This window comes from Doryrhamphus excisus, linkage group LG3, assembly GCF_037039965.1.
Source record: "Doryrhamphus excisus strain RoL-2023G ecotype Guam linkage group LG3, RoL_Dexc_Guam_v1.1, whole genome shotgun sequence".
Taxonomy (NCBI): Eukaryota; Metazoa; Chordata; class Actinopteri; order Syngnathiformes; family Syngnathidae; genus Doryrhamphus; species Doryrhamphus excisus.
Window position 1 is genome coordinate 7,091,152 of NC_136359.1, and position 13,487 is coordinate 7,104,638.

Here is a 13,487-nt window from a genome sequence, read left to right on the forward strand (position 1 = left end):
TGCAGCAGCTGAAGTTGTATTAATGGCAACAAGTATTTGATTTATTACTAGACACTGCGCTGCTCACGAAAGTGTGCTGGCCACACCCCATTGGCGTGGGGTGGTGTGCCTGGTCTACGTAATTAGAGCCCATTATCTAAAACTGTTGGTCTTACATAAAAATGCACACATTTTATTGTATTCAATGTTTAACAAAATGTATATGGCTCTCACAGATACACATTTTAAAATATCTGGCCTTCATGGCTCTCTTCGCCAAAAAGGTTCCCGACCCCTGCACTATAGAGTGTGCATTCAGGGATAGGAGGGGGTGTTTCCTGCATGCATGCAAATGAGCTGCTAATAACCTTTGTCCACCACAAGCGGTGTGAGTTTTTTAACCAACGGTAGCCCCAAAGAAATCTGGGATCACCCCATTTCACTACCGATGGGCGCCAAGATTGCCTGCACTCGATAAACGCGGACCTATGTTCGTGGAAGTCCTCTGGAGCTCTTGGGTGTGTGACCAATCACAGCAGAGTGGGCTCAGCGGGGGCGTAACTGGAGGAGGGCTGGGGGTGGAGGAAATTCCACAGACCTTTTGGCCGGGAGGCAGGAAACCCAATGGAACGCTGCAGGAAGAGGTGCAGAGTCTGGGGGATCTAGAAAGCTTTCTGTGCTGGTTATTGTGTGGAGCTGCTCGATAGGAGTCACAACTCGATATGAGGCCCCAAAATGGCAACACAGGATGTTGATCAACTGTAGTCAACACTGGCCGCTTGTGCACGCACCAGACTTGACCGGCAACGATAGGCTTTTATTATTTTACAATTATTTATCACATAGCACGCACAAATACCATAACTAAGGGCATCTGATTTTGGCTTTTTTGATGAAAATCCCGCATCAAAAGCTGAAGAAAAAGATTCATGGCCTTGTAGCCCAGTGATGAATGACAACGTAAATAAGAGATGGGGAACTGTCAAACACAATGTGTGACCTTGATTCGCATCTCACACACACACACACACACACACACACACACAGAATTACGGCCTCATTCTTACACAAACAAAACAAAAGTACAACATCTATTCCACATGTGGAAAAGCTTTTATTGTGGCGGGATGGATCAGGCCAGTTCATTCTCTTTGTGTTGATGGGACAAATAATGTATATATATATATATATATATAGTGTATATATATATATATATATATATATATATATATATATATATATATATATAGTATATATATATATATATATGTCACTCCTTGTTTTCCTCTTCTTTGCGTTTTATGCTGACGGTCCTTCCAGGCCGGGACGTTTACAGAGCAGATGACACTTGAGATGTTGCGTTGTTTTTTCACCACGTGTGTATTATTCTGCTTGTAGCTTGTACTTGGCAGCTCCTAATATTTTGGGGAACTCCATGAGAGAACGGTGGATTGACCTCACATTTCCCAGAGAGCAAGTCATCTGTTCCATGGTCAAACTGCCGCTATCCTATTTCCTTTATTAAGTGTAACGTTTACATTTGAACATTTTCTACTAGTGTGGCTCCTGAAGTGCTCTTTTGTCCACCTTATCAAATATTCTATGGTTATCATCACACCTGTGATGCAGTTCACACCAAACTACTTCATTCTACTCCCCCCCCCCCTGCAGTGCCGGGTAACTTGGGCTGCTTCCGAGACAGCGGCGACCCCCCCGCCCTTTCCGGCGCCACCGAGACCTCCAACAAGCTCACCATCCAGAACTGCATCAGCTTCTGCAGGAAGCAGCGATATAAGGTGAGCCCGGGAGGAGGAATGGCCGATGTTGGTTGTTGGTGCCTCCGTTGATCTTCCCCAGCTGGGGGAAGGTGATCGTGGCTACGTGAGGGTCCCGCCTTTACTCCTTTAAAATGATCTCAAAGTGATTATAATATAAATGCATAATATTCAAAAATATACATATACAGTATTTGTGAAAAGTGCAAAAATCTCCCAGACTTCTGGTACTTGTAATCTCAAAATTCATTAATTCATTATAAATTTGAAAAGAAAATTTGGAAACTTGCATACAATAAATACAAATTATAAATAATAAAAAGATATATATTCAACTTACTTTGGTACATGGTCCTGTACTAAACAAAGTTTTGCTAGAAATAAATAAATACATGTGATATTTTAAATGGGAATTATATTTCTGTGCTAACAAGACTGCTCCTGTCGTTTGCTCGTCCATTTTGTGCAAAAAAAAACCCGAGGCATATTTAGGTCTGATGATGTCAAAAAAACATGGAGGCAGACATTTCATCCAAGAACTTTGGTTAGCGCCCTCACAAACCTTTTATGACTCTCCCTTTGAAAAGAAAAAGAGCAAAAAGTTGAAGTTGAAGTCACTTTTTGTCATTTTGTCTGAAATATAGAGAAAATAACTTCTTAGACTATCTACATGCGTTGCTTTCATTTTTTACTGTAAAGTTTCCACACAACTCACAAGTTCCAAGATACCCGGATTGATGGCGTCCAGAAATGTCACACTGCCAGCTGCCACTTTTGGGCCGACAAAGCGTTCACTTCATTGTGCGCGTTGCGTCTAAAAGCGGAACAATTCCTTCAGTCGTCATCATGATGCCCGGCGTGCTCCTGTTCCTTTTTTTTTGAAGTTCTTGTTTGAGGGCGAGCAGAGGATGACGAATCGTGGCGGCAATCGGGGCTGACAGCTGGAAATGAGCAGGAATTAGCCCATCGGCCGCCTCCTCTTCGCTGCGCTTGTTTGTGCCAGCTGTTCGTTTTACATCTCGGCAGATTTGCATTGGCTTGGGCTGCATTGACATACACTGATAGCCCCCCCACACCACCACACCACCACCACTACCACCGCTGCTGCGACCGCCACCATCCAACGCCCACTCTACCGTTTCCTGCCCCCACGTCAGCAGGCGTTACCCCTTTAGACTTTTACACTCATCAGAACTCTGGAATTCTTCCCACTCGCCTTCAGATCTTTGCTGGAGCTCACTGACCTCCTACGCCGCTTTGGAGGCACACCCATCTACACCCACCTACCCATCTACACCCATCTACCCATCTACACCGATCTACCCATCTACACCCACCTTCCCATCTACACCCATCTACACCCACCTACCCATCTACACCCACCTACCCATCTACACATACCTTACCATCTACACCCATCTACTCATCTACACCCATCTAAGCCCATCTGCCCCATCTACACCCATATACCATCTAAACCCATCTATCCATCTACACCCATCTACCATCTACACCCATATACCCATCTACACCCACCTTCCCATCTACACCCATCTACTCATCTACACCCACCTTCCCATCTACACCCATCTACACCCACCTACCCATCTACACATACCTTACCATCTACACCCATCTACTCATCTACACCCATCTACACCCATCTGCCCCATCTACACCCACTTACCCATCTACACCCATCTACCCATCTATCCATCTACACCCATCTACCATCTACACCCATATACCCATCTACACCCATCTACACCCACCTTCCCATCTACACCCATCTACTCATCTACACCCATCTGCCCCATCTACACCCATCTACATCCACCTACACCCACCTACCCATCTACACCCATCTACCCATCTACACCCATCTACACCCATCTACCATCTACACCCATCTACCATCTACACCCATCTACATCCACCTACACCCACTTACCCATCTACACCCATCTACCCATCTACACCCATGTACACCCATGTACACCCACCTACCCATCTACACCCATCTACAACCATTTACACCCACCTAGCCATCTACACCCATCTACCCCCATCTACACCCACCTACCCATCAACATCCATCTACACCCATTTATCCATCTACATCCATCTACCATATACACCCATCTACTACACCCATCTTCACCCATCTACTACACCCATCTACACCCATCTATCCATCTACACCCATCTACCCATCTACACCCATCTACCAATCTACACCCATCAGATTGTCCATCTACACCCATCTACACAGATTGTCCATCTACACCCATCTATCCATCTACACCCATCTACCAATCTACACCCATCTACACAGATTGTCCATCTACACAGATCTACAGATTTAAAAATTGGCGGATGAATGGATTATCATGAGAGGCCCATCGCCCGGTCAGGCCCCCAGATGTCAGTGCTGGCCCCAAGCCCGGATAAATGATAAAGATTGCGTCAAGAAGGAAACCCGACATCAAAAACGAAGCCAAATCAAAAGCGACCCTTTATGAAGGGAAAAAAAGCTCTAAGTGACAGCACTTGGCGGGAGCGGGAGGCGTGGCCATAAATTCCTCACCCGTGACGCAGTACCTCCATGGCGTTGGGCGTGAATGGAACTCGGACAACGGTTTCCCTTTGGATGCAGGAACAATGGCTGTTGATCCGTGTGAGGATTTCTGACGTTTGGCATTCCTGCAGGCCTGCGACGCTTCAGTCAAATTTATTGACAGTAATGTTTGTTCTAACATCTGGAGAAGGGAAGAAAAGCATTTTGTTTCATGGCGATACATGTTCACAAAGAAGACAATAAAAAACAGACAGATTTCATTCTGACTCATACCAAAAACACTTAGAGGGCTTGAAATTATACAAAAATTCTAAAAATGCGTTTGAGAGGTTTGCATAACATTCCTTACGCAACAGTAGTTTCCGTAAATGCTCCCATTAACGCCTCCATTCTGCCGAGTCTCTTCAGTGGGTGGACGACACGAGCAAATAACCACTGGGACCTCGAATTAGCGCTGCTTGAAGAACATGAGCACTGCCAGCTGTGGCTGTGGGCAACCTCCTCTCCTCAAGATGGCCATACAGCCGTCCCAATATCATTTCGTTTGATTATCGCTCCCCCATGACACCACGGTCATTCAGAGATGAATGATGGCAGCAGATGGTGGTAGGCGTGGCGTGGCAGTGTGCATTGCCTGAACACTGCATGGAAAAAAAATTTTCTCCTCCCAGTCCATGTGGAAGTGGTACATTTTTGCCTTCTAAAATGTAGAAGAAATAAATAGGAGGACACGTTGGAGAGAGACTGTCTGGCCTGGGAAACGCCTCAGGATCTGCTGGGAGGAACTGTAGAAGTAGCCGGCGGTAGAGGGGTCAGGGCTTCTCTGCTCAGGCTGCTGCCCCCACAACCTGACCTTGGCTAAGCGGAAGATGGTTGGATGGCGTTTCTAAATAAATAAAACGGATGGTCATTTGTTACGTTACTCAGCGGCATCAGGATGTGGTGCGCCAAGAGTGTGTAGGAGATCTAGGCAGACCGGAGGGGGGGTAACAGGAACAACGGGCTAAAGCTAATCTGAAACGTGTTTATGGAACACTGAACAGTTCGTCTCTGTGCAGCTTGCCGGCATGGAGTCGGGGTACGCCTGTTTCTGCGGCAACAACGTGGACCTGCAGGACCACGGCGAGTCCCCCGGCATGGAGTGTAACCACGTTTGTTTCGGCGACCACACGCAGCCGTGTGGCGGAGACGGCTGGGTCATCGTCTTCGACAGTCAGTGGCTGAGTTTCACGAAACATCCAAGCTGATTGCTCTTTTTCCCTAAGCTTTTGCTCTGCTTTCGTTATAACAGCCCAGGTGGGGTCCTGCGGGGGGAACTACACCTCCCCGTCCGGAGTCATCTACTCACCTGACTTTCCGGACAAATATGGAGCCAGTCGTGTTTGCTACTGGACAGTGCAGGTGCCGGGATCTTCCGCCATCCTGTTCAACTTCACCTTCTTCGACATTTCGGATCAGACCGACATGGTGGAGCTGCTGGACGGCTACACCAACCAGGTGGTGGCGCGCTTTGACTGGGGCAGCTCCCCGAGGGAGGTGGTCAACATCACTGGAGACTTTGTCATCGTTTACTTCTACTCGGATCGCACCAACCAAGCCCAGGGTTTCGCTCTGCTCTACCAAGGTAAGATTCCGCTTTTTAGTGTGTTGCTTTTCTTCCGTACTAAATGTGTACAAACAGACCCACAAAGCATCGTCACTGTTGACTTACCTTAATGACTCAACTTAGACTCAACTTAGACCTTGGGTTTTGCAATGACTCTACGTGATCTTCAGTGTTCATGAAACACGTACGTTTGGTTCATTCAGATGTCGACCATTTTAAATAGTTTCTAAAACATCTGAGGTCGGGTTGCGAGCAGCAGCCGAAGCAGGGAAGCCCAGACTTCACTCTCCCCGGCTGCCGAGCACGGAGTTGCATCCAGACGGTAATGCACCACTGGGAGAAACTATGTCACCCATAAGGTAAACCCACCTACAAACACACAGACGGGACAGCACGGGACACCAGAACTGGAGAAGCGGAAAGACCGCATGCCCATGAAGTATCCTCCCATCCAAGGCTTGTCTAGAATGACGGGTGACGTCACAGACAGTAGCAGTCAGATGTTTAGACCCACTTCCCCATGCTGTTGAATGAGAAAGTGTCTCCACATTTTTGACATATCTGTAGTATGAGTGTCCCACTCGGCCATGTTGGGTTTGAGCCTCAGGGTGGGCTCCACCTCCACCAAAATGGAGTTTTTAAAAAGTCTCTCCTTTATGATTTTTCCATTAGCTCGTCAGCGTCTCGCGGCCTCGGGTGATGCGGCGTTCTGAAGTCATATTTTGGCTCCTCTCTCTCAAACGTTCTTATCGAGCGGAGGGAGCCCGCGTCACTTGGCCTGATGAAATGCACGGCGGCTTTTAGAACGCCGCCCACGTACGGGAACACTGCGACTCCCTGATTGCATGATCGCGCCGAGAACAAAAAGCCTGAGAGAGTCGTGACCTCACTCGCACTCGTTCCACATTCATGTGGACGCTTGTGGAAAGGCTAATGGAAGGAAGACAAGACAGAAACCTGAGCAGACGTCAGCCAGACACGGGACACACACCCACATTAGATTTCAGTTGACGTTGACAATCAGAACGGCTTAAAACGCCGTCATTACAACCCAGAGACTTCAAAGCAACGCAGCTGATCATTGTCATGCAGAGAACACTCGTCAAAGTCGGACGGGGAGACGAGGATGGAAAGAAAGTAAAACACTTGGGATACCGCAGTCACATGTGAACACCACATGTTTGTTTTCAACACTCAAAAAACATGGAGACCTCAAGCTCCCTTTTAACACGCATATGGAAAACAGATGGATGTACGCATGGATGATGGATGGATGCATGGATGGACAGATGGATGGATGGATGGGTGCATGGATGGATGCATGGATGGATGGATGGGTGCATGGATGGATGCATGGATGGATGGATGGATCAACGAATGGATGCATGGATAATAAATGGATGGATGGATCAAATAATGGATGGATGGACGGATGCATGGATGGACTGAAGGATGGACGGATGGATGGATGCATGGATGGTCTGAAGGATGGATGGACGGACTGATGATGGATGGATGGATAAATGGATGGATGGATGGATCAATGGATGGATGGACGGATGCATGGATGGACTGAAGGATGGATGGACAGATGGATGGATGGATGGATAAATGGATGGATGGATCAACGAATGGATGGACTGAAGTATGGACGGACGGATGGATGGATAAATGGATGGATCAACGAATGGATGGATGGACAGATGCATGGATGGACTGAAGGATGGATGGATGCATGGATGGATGCATGGATGGATGCATGGATGGATGGATCAACGAATGGATGGATGGACGGATGCATGGATGGATGGACTGAAGGATGGATGGATGGACTGAAGGATGGGTGGATGGACTGATGAATGGGTGGAATGGACGGACGGTGTGATGGATGGACAAATGGATGGATGGACAAATGGATGGCCGCTGTGCAGCCCTCCAAAACAATATGATAATGTTTTTTAGCATATTAATAAAATTACTAATAATAGAAACCAAGCCTTTCCCATTTGAAGATTATTTATGATTGTGATTTTTGTTGTCTCCATGATGAAATGAGTTTTTTATATTTATTTATATCGGTAAACGCATGTGGCGTTCGTCCGGGTCCCCAAATGAGCAAAGCTGTTGTTTTATGAGGCGCAGTGTGGCCAGCTGCTGCTCAGCAGGCTAGAAGGAGCGTCTGGAGTGGCCACCACGTGTCCTGACACACTTGAACGTCTCGAGTCTCGACCTCGCTCAGCCGAGGGACACGACACAAACAAACGCTCTTCTGTGCCCCCCCCCCCCCCCCCCTCGCAGCACTGACAACTCACAAAGACTGTGACGACGACGCCAGCGAGACGACGGAGGATGAAGACGAGGGCTTCCCCAGCACGGCGGAACCCCCCCAAACGCCCCACACCGTCACCAACGGGTCCAACCTCACCTCCAAAGGACGCTCCTCGCAGATCCTCTACGTCATCACGTCCAGCCCCGGCAAACCGGACCACAACATGCCAGGTCAGTGGGCTGGACCCGGCGAGACCACCGGCCACAGCGCTAGTATGTCCCTGTGATCCTCTACACCACAAGCTCTTTACCTTCTTTCCTTCTTTACCTTCTTCTGCACTCTTAGCTTCTTGCCAAACAGCCGGGTGTCCATGGACACAACATTAGGAACAGACGCACACCTCGTTGTCATGCATGTGCAAAGAGAAGCTAAACATCAAATCTTACCTTCAACTCATTGGCTACCACAGACGTGTTTAGATGACGGTGATGACGTAAGAGAACAATAGAAGAGATCATGTTGGGTACAGTTTTAAGCCATAAAAACGGTCACAAGGTGGCAGAAGAACGTGTCATAAGCGCTGGGCATCCATCTTTCCTGTGTGATAACGCGCTGGAAAAGCATGTGCAGGATGTTACGCAATGTTAACGCACGGGTGGGACTTTGTGATGAACTTAATTATTGTGTCTCACACACATGCACACACACCGACACACGGCTGTGTAAGGGTGACGTATCAACTTTGCTAGCTAAGAGCTTGGCTAGCAGGTGTCCTCGTCCTTTTCATCCTGCTGCACTTTTTGCTCTTTCTGATGGCCGAGGCTACTACAATAACATTGTGTGTGTGTGTGTGTGTGTGTGTGTGTGTGTGTGTGTGCGTGTGTGTGTGTGTGTGTGCGTGTGTGTATGTGCGTGTGTGTGCAGTGTGGACCATCTACGCCCTGGCTGCTCTCCTCGTCCTCACCGTGGTGGCCATGCTGGCCAAGCTGCTGCTGCACGTCACCCTCAAGTGAGTGTGCCGTCATATAATATAAAAGAAAGTAATCCTAATATAAAATAATAAAAACACACGAAGGACTCTAAAAGTTATTTAAAAAGTCACAGTCACAGAAAGAATAGAGAGGAAATGCAATAAATGCATGAAGTTAAAAAGGGAATCCTCGTGCAGCACATTTAAATATGATCATTTTATTTTTAGAATTTATTTTCAGTTATTTGTCATTTTGATTTTTTAGCCATCCTTATTATGAAAGATGGAGAAAACATATCGCCATAAAAGTTGGGGATATTTGATTAATGTATTTATTTTCTTGTAATATAGATTTTTTAAAACATATTTTTTACAAATGAAAAATGTATAATGTATATTATAGATTTATTTTGATATTTTTTTAATTGATATTATAAGAGATGGGGATTTTTAATAAATATATTTATGTTCTTGTAATACATATAATAATAATAATAATAATAATAATAATAATAATAATAATAATAATAATAATAATAATAAATATTTTAAACAGCCCATTTCAAAGGTTTATATTGAATTAAATAATTATTTTAATATTTTTTACATTTTGTTTTTTCAGATTTTAATTTTTTTTTACATTATACTAGTTGCGGATTTTTAATAAATATATTTATATTCTCGGAATATAAATATTTTAAACACTCCCATTTAAAAAGATTTTTCATATTTAATTTTAATATAAGTATTTCTTTTTTAAAATGGGATATTGTTTTTTTATAGCTTTGATATATTTTTAGTTGATGGTAGATGGGTATTCTTAATGAATGTATTTATTTATGTATTAATTTTGATACCTCCACTATAAAAGATGGCGATGGGTTTTTTGTAAATCACTTTAACAATTTAGGATGTATTTATTCTTGGGGGGGGGGGGAATTTTGACATTTTTGTCATGACCAATGGAGGTTTTTGTGCATTTTTTGTGAGGACAATCTGGGTGAGGTTGATTGTGGTGGTTGACGCGGTCGTTGCGGCGCTCATGAATGCCCCCGTGCTTCAATGTGTGCCGTGTGGCCCCCAGGTCCCCCGGCATCCCCACGGTGAGTGGCTCGGATGGCTGCAGCCAGAACGCGGCGGTGTCGGAGCCTTGGATCATCCTGTACCGCCCCTCCACCATCTCCCTCTTCAAGAAGAAGCTAAAGAACCACCACGGCGACCTCAGCCCCCTGGTGGGCAACTAGCGGCACAGCTGCCTTGTCGGGACCGAACGTGAGCCACGACACCGCCCAGCGGCTGTCACGGAAGCGCCCTCGGATAATGGAACGCTTAGCTGACTAGTGGCGGGCCCTCGCCGTCCTGCGGAGGGACGGGGGGCGGGGCTGACTCTGCACGGCGGGAAGCCTCCCGGCGGCGACTCCTTCATCCTCATTGGGACTCGGCATCGCTTCTTCGTTGTGTGTGGCGTTCAAGTGCCTTAAGGATCTCCCGGTCCCTCTTGGACTGCAGTGAAAGGATCCCAGATGAGAATCTTTTTGTAGACTGATGAAATGAGGCATTCAAGGACCTTCGGTTGATTTCTCTTACTGAACATATTGTTCACTTTAGCTGTGACGGGTTGGGGGTGGGGGTGGGGCGTGTGGGTCCCTGTTGTATTATATGTAATCCTGCCGTGATGTGTGGACAAAAGTATTGGGACACCTCACAGTGCAGGATGTGAAGAGGTAGCTGAGGTCCAATCATTTGGAGTGCATGAGATAGCGGAAGGCTAACACAGCGACATTTCAAAGCGAATGCAGAGCCAGATAAAACACAACACAAAAACATAAACATAAGACACAAAATACATCTACCATTTTGAACATTTTGATGAAAACGCAATTTCCCGATACTTTAGCGCCGCCGTTGTTTTGCGTGTCGACCCGTCAAAAAGACGAAAGGTTCCTTGCCGTGTCTTTTGCTCGTCAGCTGCCCCCTGAAGGTTCTACGTTTTTGGTCAAACGTCTACTCTTATGCTCCCTGCCTGTCTTCTTGCATTTCAGGTCCAAACGCACTTAGAAAGAATCCAAAATCAAGTACTTCCAACGACCCGAGCACTTGAACGCAGCAGCAAAGTCATTCCTGTGTCCTTCTCCCAAACGTTGATTAGCAGCACGGTTTTACAGCCGTGCAGCAAGTTTAGACTCCACTAGACGTGTTCAGGCTCCTCTCACACAGTCGGACATTTCCCTTCTGTCTCGCTCTTATCTCCAAACCACACACAGTCCACCTTTGGGGGCGGGGCTTCTGTGTGCAATTGTCCACCTTGGAATGTCGTATCATAGCGGTAACACGCATGCACAGGTGTGAATTCCACATGCATACTTTGTTCTGTGTACAACAGAACTATCGATATCTATACAAACATCATTTAACAAGAAAACTACTAATAATAATAATAACAGCAACAGTCATTTCACAAGAATTAAGTCAAAATATTAAAACAAGAAAAAGTTGTATTTTTGCAAGAATAAATAATATTAGAAATAATATTGTGGGGAAAAGTAAAATTGAAATTAAATTCATTCATTCAAAATAACAAATGAAGTTGGAATTTTTAGAAAATTAGGTTGGGGGTAATAATATTATGGGAATTAAGTGTGAATATTACGAGAAGAAAATGTACTAAGATTGTTGAATAATTAACTCAAAATATTCTGAAAATGAAAAATACAATAACAGCAAAAATTTAAAAATCTGCTGTCATTTTTTGAGAATAAAGTTCAAGTAGGAGAATGAATGTGTAATATGAGGAAAAATCATTTTTGTAGCATAAAATTTGAATCTTCCAGAAATTTTTGAAGGAAAACTAAATTTATGGAAAAACAAAATAAAGTAATTCTAATAAGCTTAGGTTTTGACAAATAATTGCAAGATTTTGCAGCCTCAGCGTTTGTGACTTGCTGCCTGCCACTTTCTGCGCTTGAGTCAACAACGGCACGGCCGGTGGAGCCGAGGTACCCGGGATGTGAAAAAGGGACAAAAGAGGACTAAAAATGCCAATGAGCAAATGAAGCAGTCCAGGCTGTGGTTGGTTTTGGAGCCTCGTTATGCAAACATCCCGGCACGCCGTGAGATGAGCAGCAGTGGGAGGCGACGTGGACAAGCCCCGTCACTTTTGGCTTCTGTGGTCATGAAACGTGTGTACATAGCAGAAATAAAGAGATTTATAATTTATACACTAAATTATTCTTCTTTTCTATGTGAGTCTTTTTGTACAATTCCAGTACCTGCTTGGTTTTATTTCACGTGTTGCAGAAATAAATACCGTATGCATGTGTTCCTAACTCTCCATCGTGTCTTTCTTTGGCTTGGGGGGGGGGGGGGGGGGGAATTCAGCATGACTTTAAGCGCTGATCAGATACGGAAAATGGCTCCCAGATCTGCACACAGGGTCACGTGGCCCTCATCCTGGAACGGGAAAAACGGGAACACTGTGCATGTAAAGCTTTAAAAACGTTTTGCTCCGTGTTCCTGTTTAGTTGGCCCCGTGGGAATCCATGAGAAACATTCATCCATTTTATACCGCTTATACTCACGAGGGTCGCGGGCGTGCTGGAGCCTATCCCAGCTGTCTTCACATGACATACTTTAATGCTGGTTATGCAGCAAACAAAGTTTGTGCAAAAGTTTTTGTTTATCTCAGCAAAGATGTCTGTCTTTTTTATATGTTATGAAGTATATAAAAAACAACGACCAAGAAGTGGACCAGTATTTTTAATACATTAAAAGGCAAACCACGGATCAGCAAAAATACAGTTTATTGATTCGGAGTCATTCTGTGAAAGAAATAGACGAAACATAACCCCACAATGGCCCTCTTTCGCTCTCTAGTGGACACAGCTGCACATAACATCTTGCTGACGAGTGTTTTTCTTATGAATATTCTTATATGTCTGTTATTCATTAACCTGTAAGTCCTTCAAGGGAAACTCCTTCAAGTTTTTAAAAATATGTATTTTTATTTTAAGAATTGTGCGTGTTTATTTATGCATATTATATTTACATTTTGGATTACTATTTAAAGAATTTAATAGATGTGTATCATATGCTGTATATGATCATACATAACTATCATTATTATTTAATAATAATAATGATCGCAATTATTATTATTATCATCAGTATAATCCATCCAATTATTTTATCGATTGTTTTATTTATTATTATTATTATTATTATTATTATTATTATTATTATTATTATTATTATTATTATTATTATTATTATTATTATTATTATTATTATTATTATTATTATTTATTTTAACA

The 13,487-nt window shown here is 44.5% G+C and overlaps 1 protein-coding gene across 1 annotated transcript in view; it reads left to right on the top strand.

The window, feature by feature from the left end:
• kremen1 (kringle containing transmembrane protein 1) overlaps positions 1 to 12,490 on the top strand; it is a 53,644-nt gene extending 41,154 nt beyond the window's left edge. The window contains exons 5-10 of the mRNA XM_078789572.1: positions 1,651 to 1,775; positions 5,391 to 5,544; positions 5,624 to 5,956; positions 8,237 to 8,479; positions 9,132 to 9,216; positions 10,262 to 12,490. Of these exons, the coding sequence (XP_078645698.1) occupies positions 1,651 to 1,775; positions 5,391 to 5,544; positions 5,624 to 5,956; positions 8,237 to 8,479; positions 9,132 to 9,216; positions 10,262 to 10,421 (1,100 nt within the window). The 3' untranslated portion in view covers positions 10,422 to 12,490. The remainder of the gene's footprint in view (positions 1 to 1,650; positions 1,776 to 5,390; positions 5,545 to 5,623; positions 5,957 to 8,236; positions 8,480 to 9,131; positions 9,217 to 10,261) is intronic.
• Positions 12,491 to 13,487: the final 997 nt, after the last annotated feature.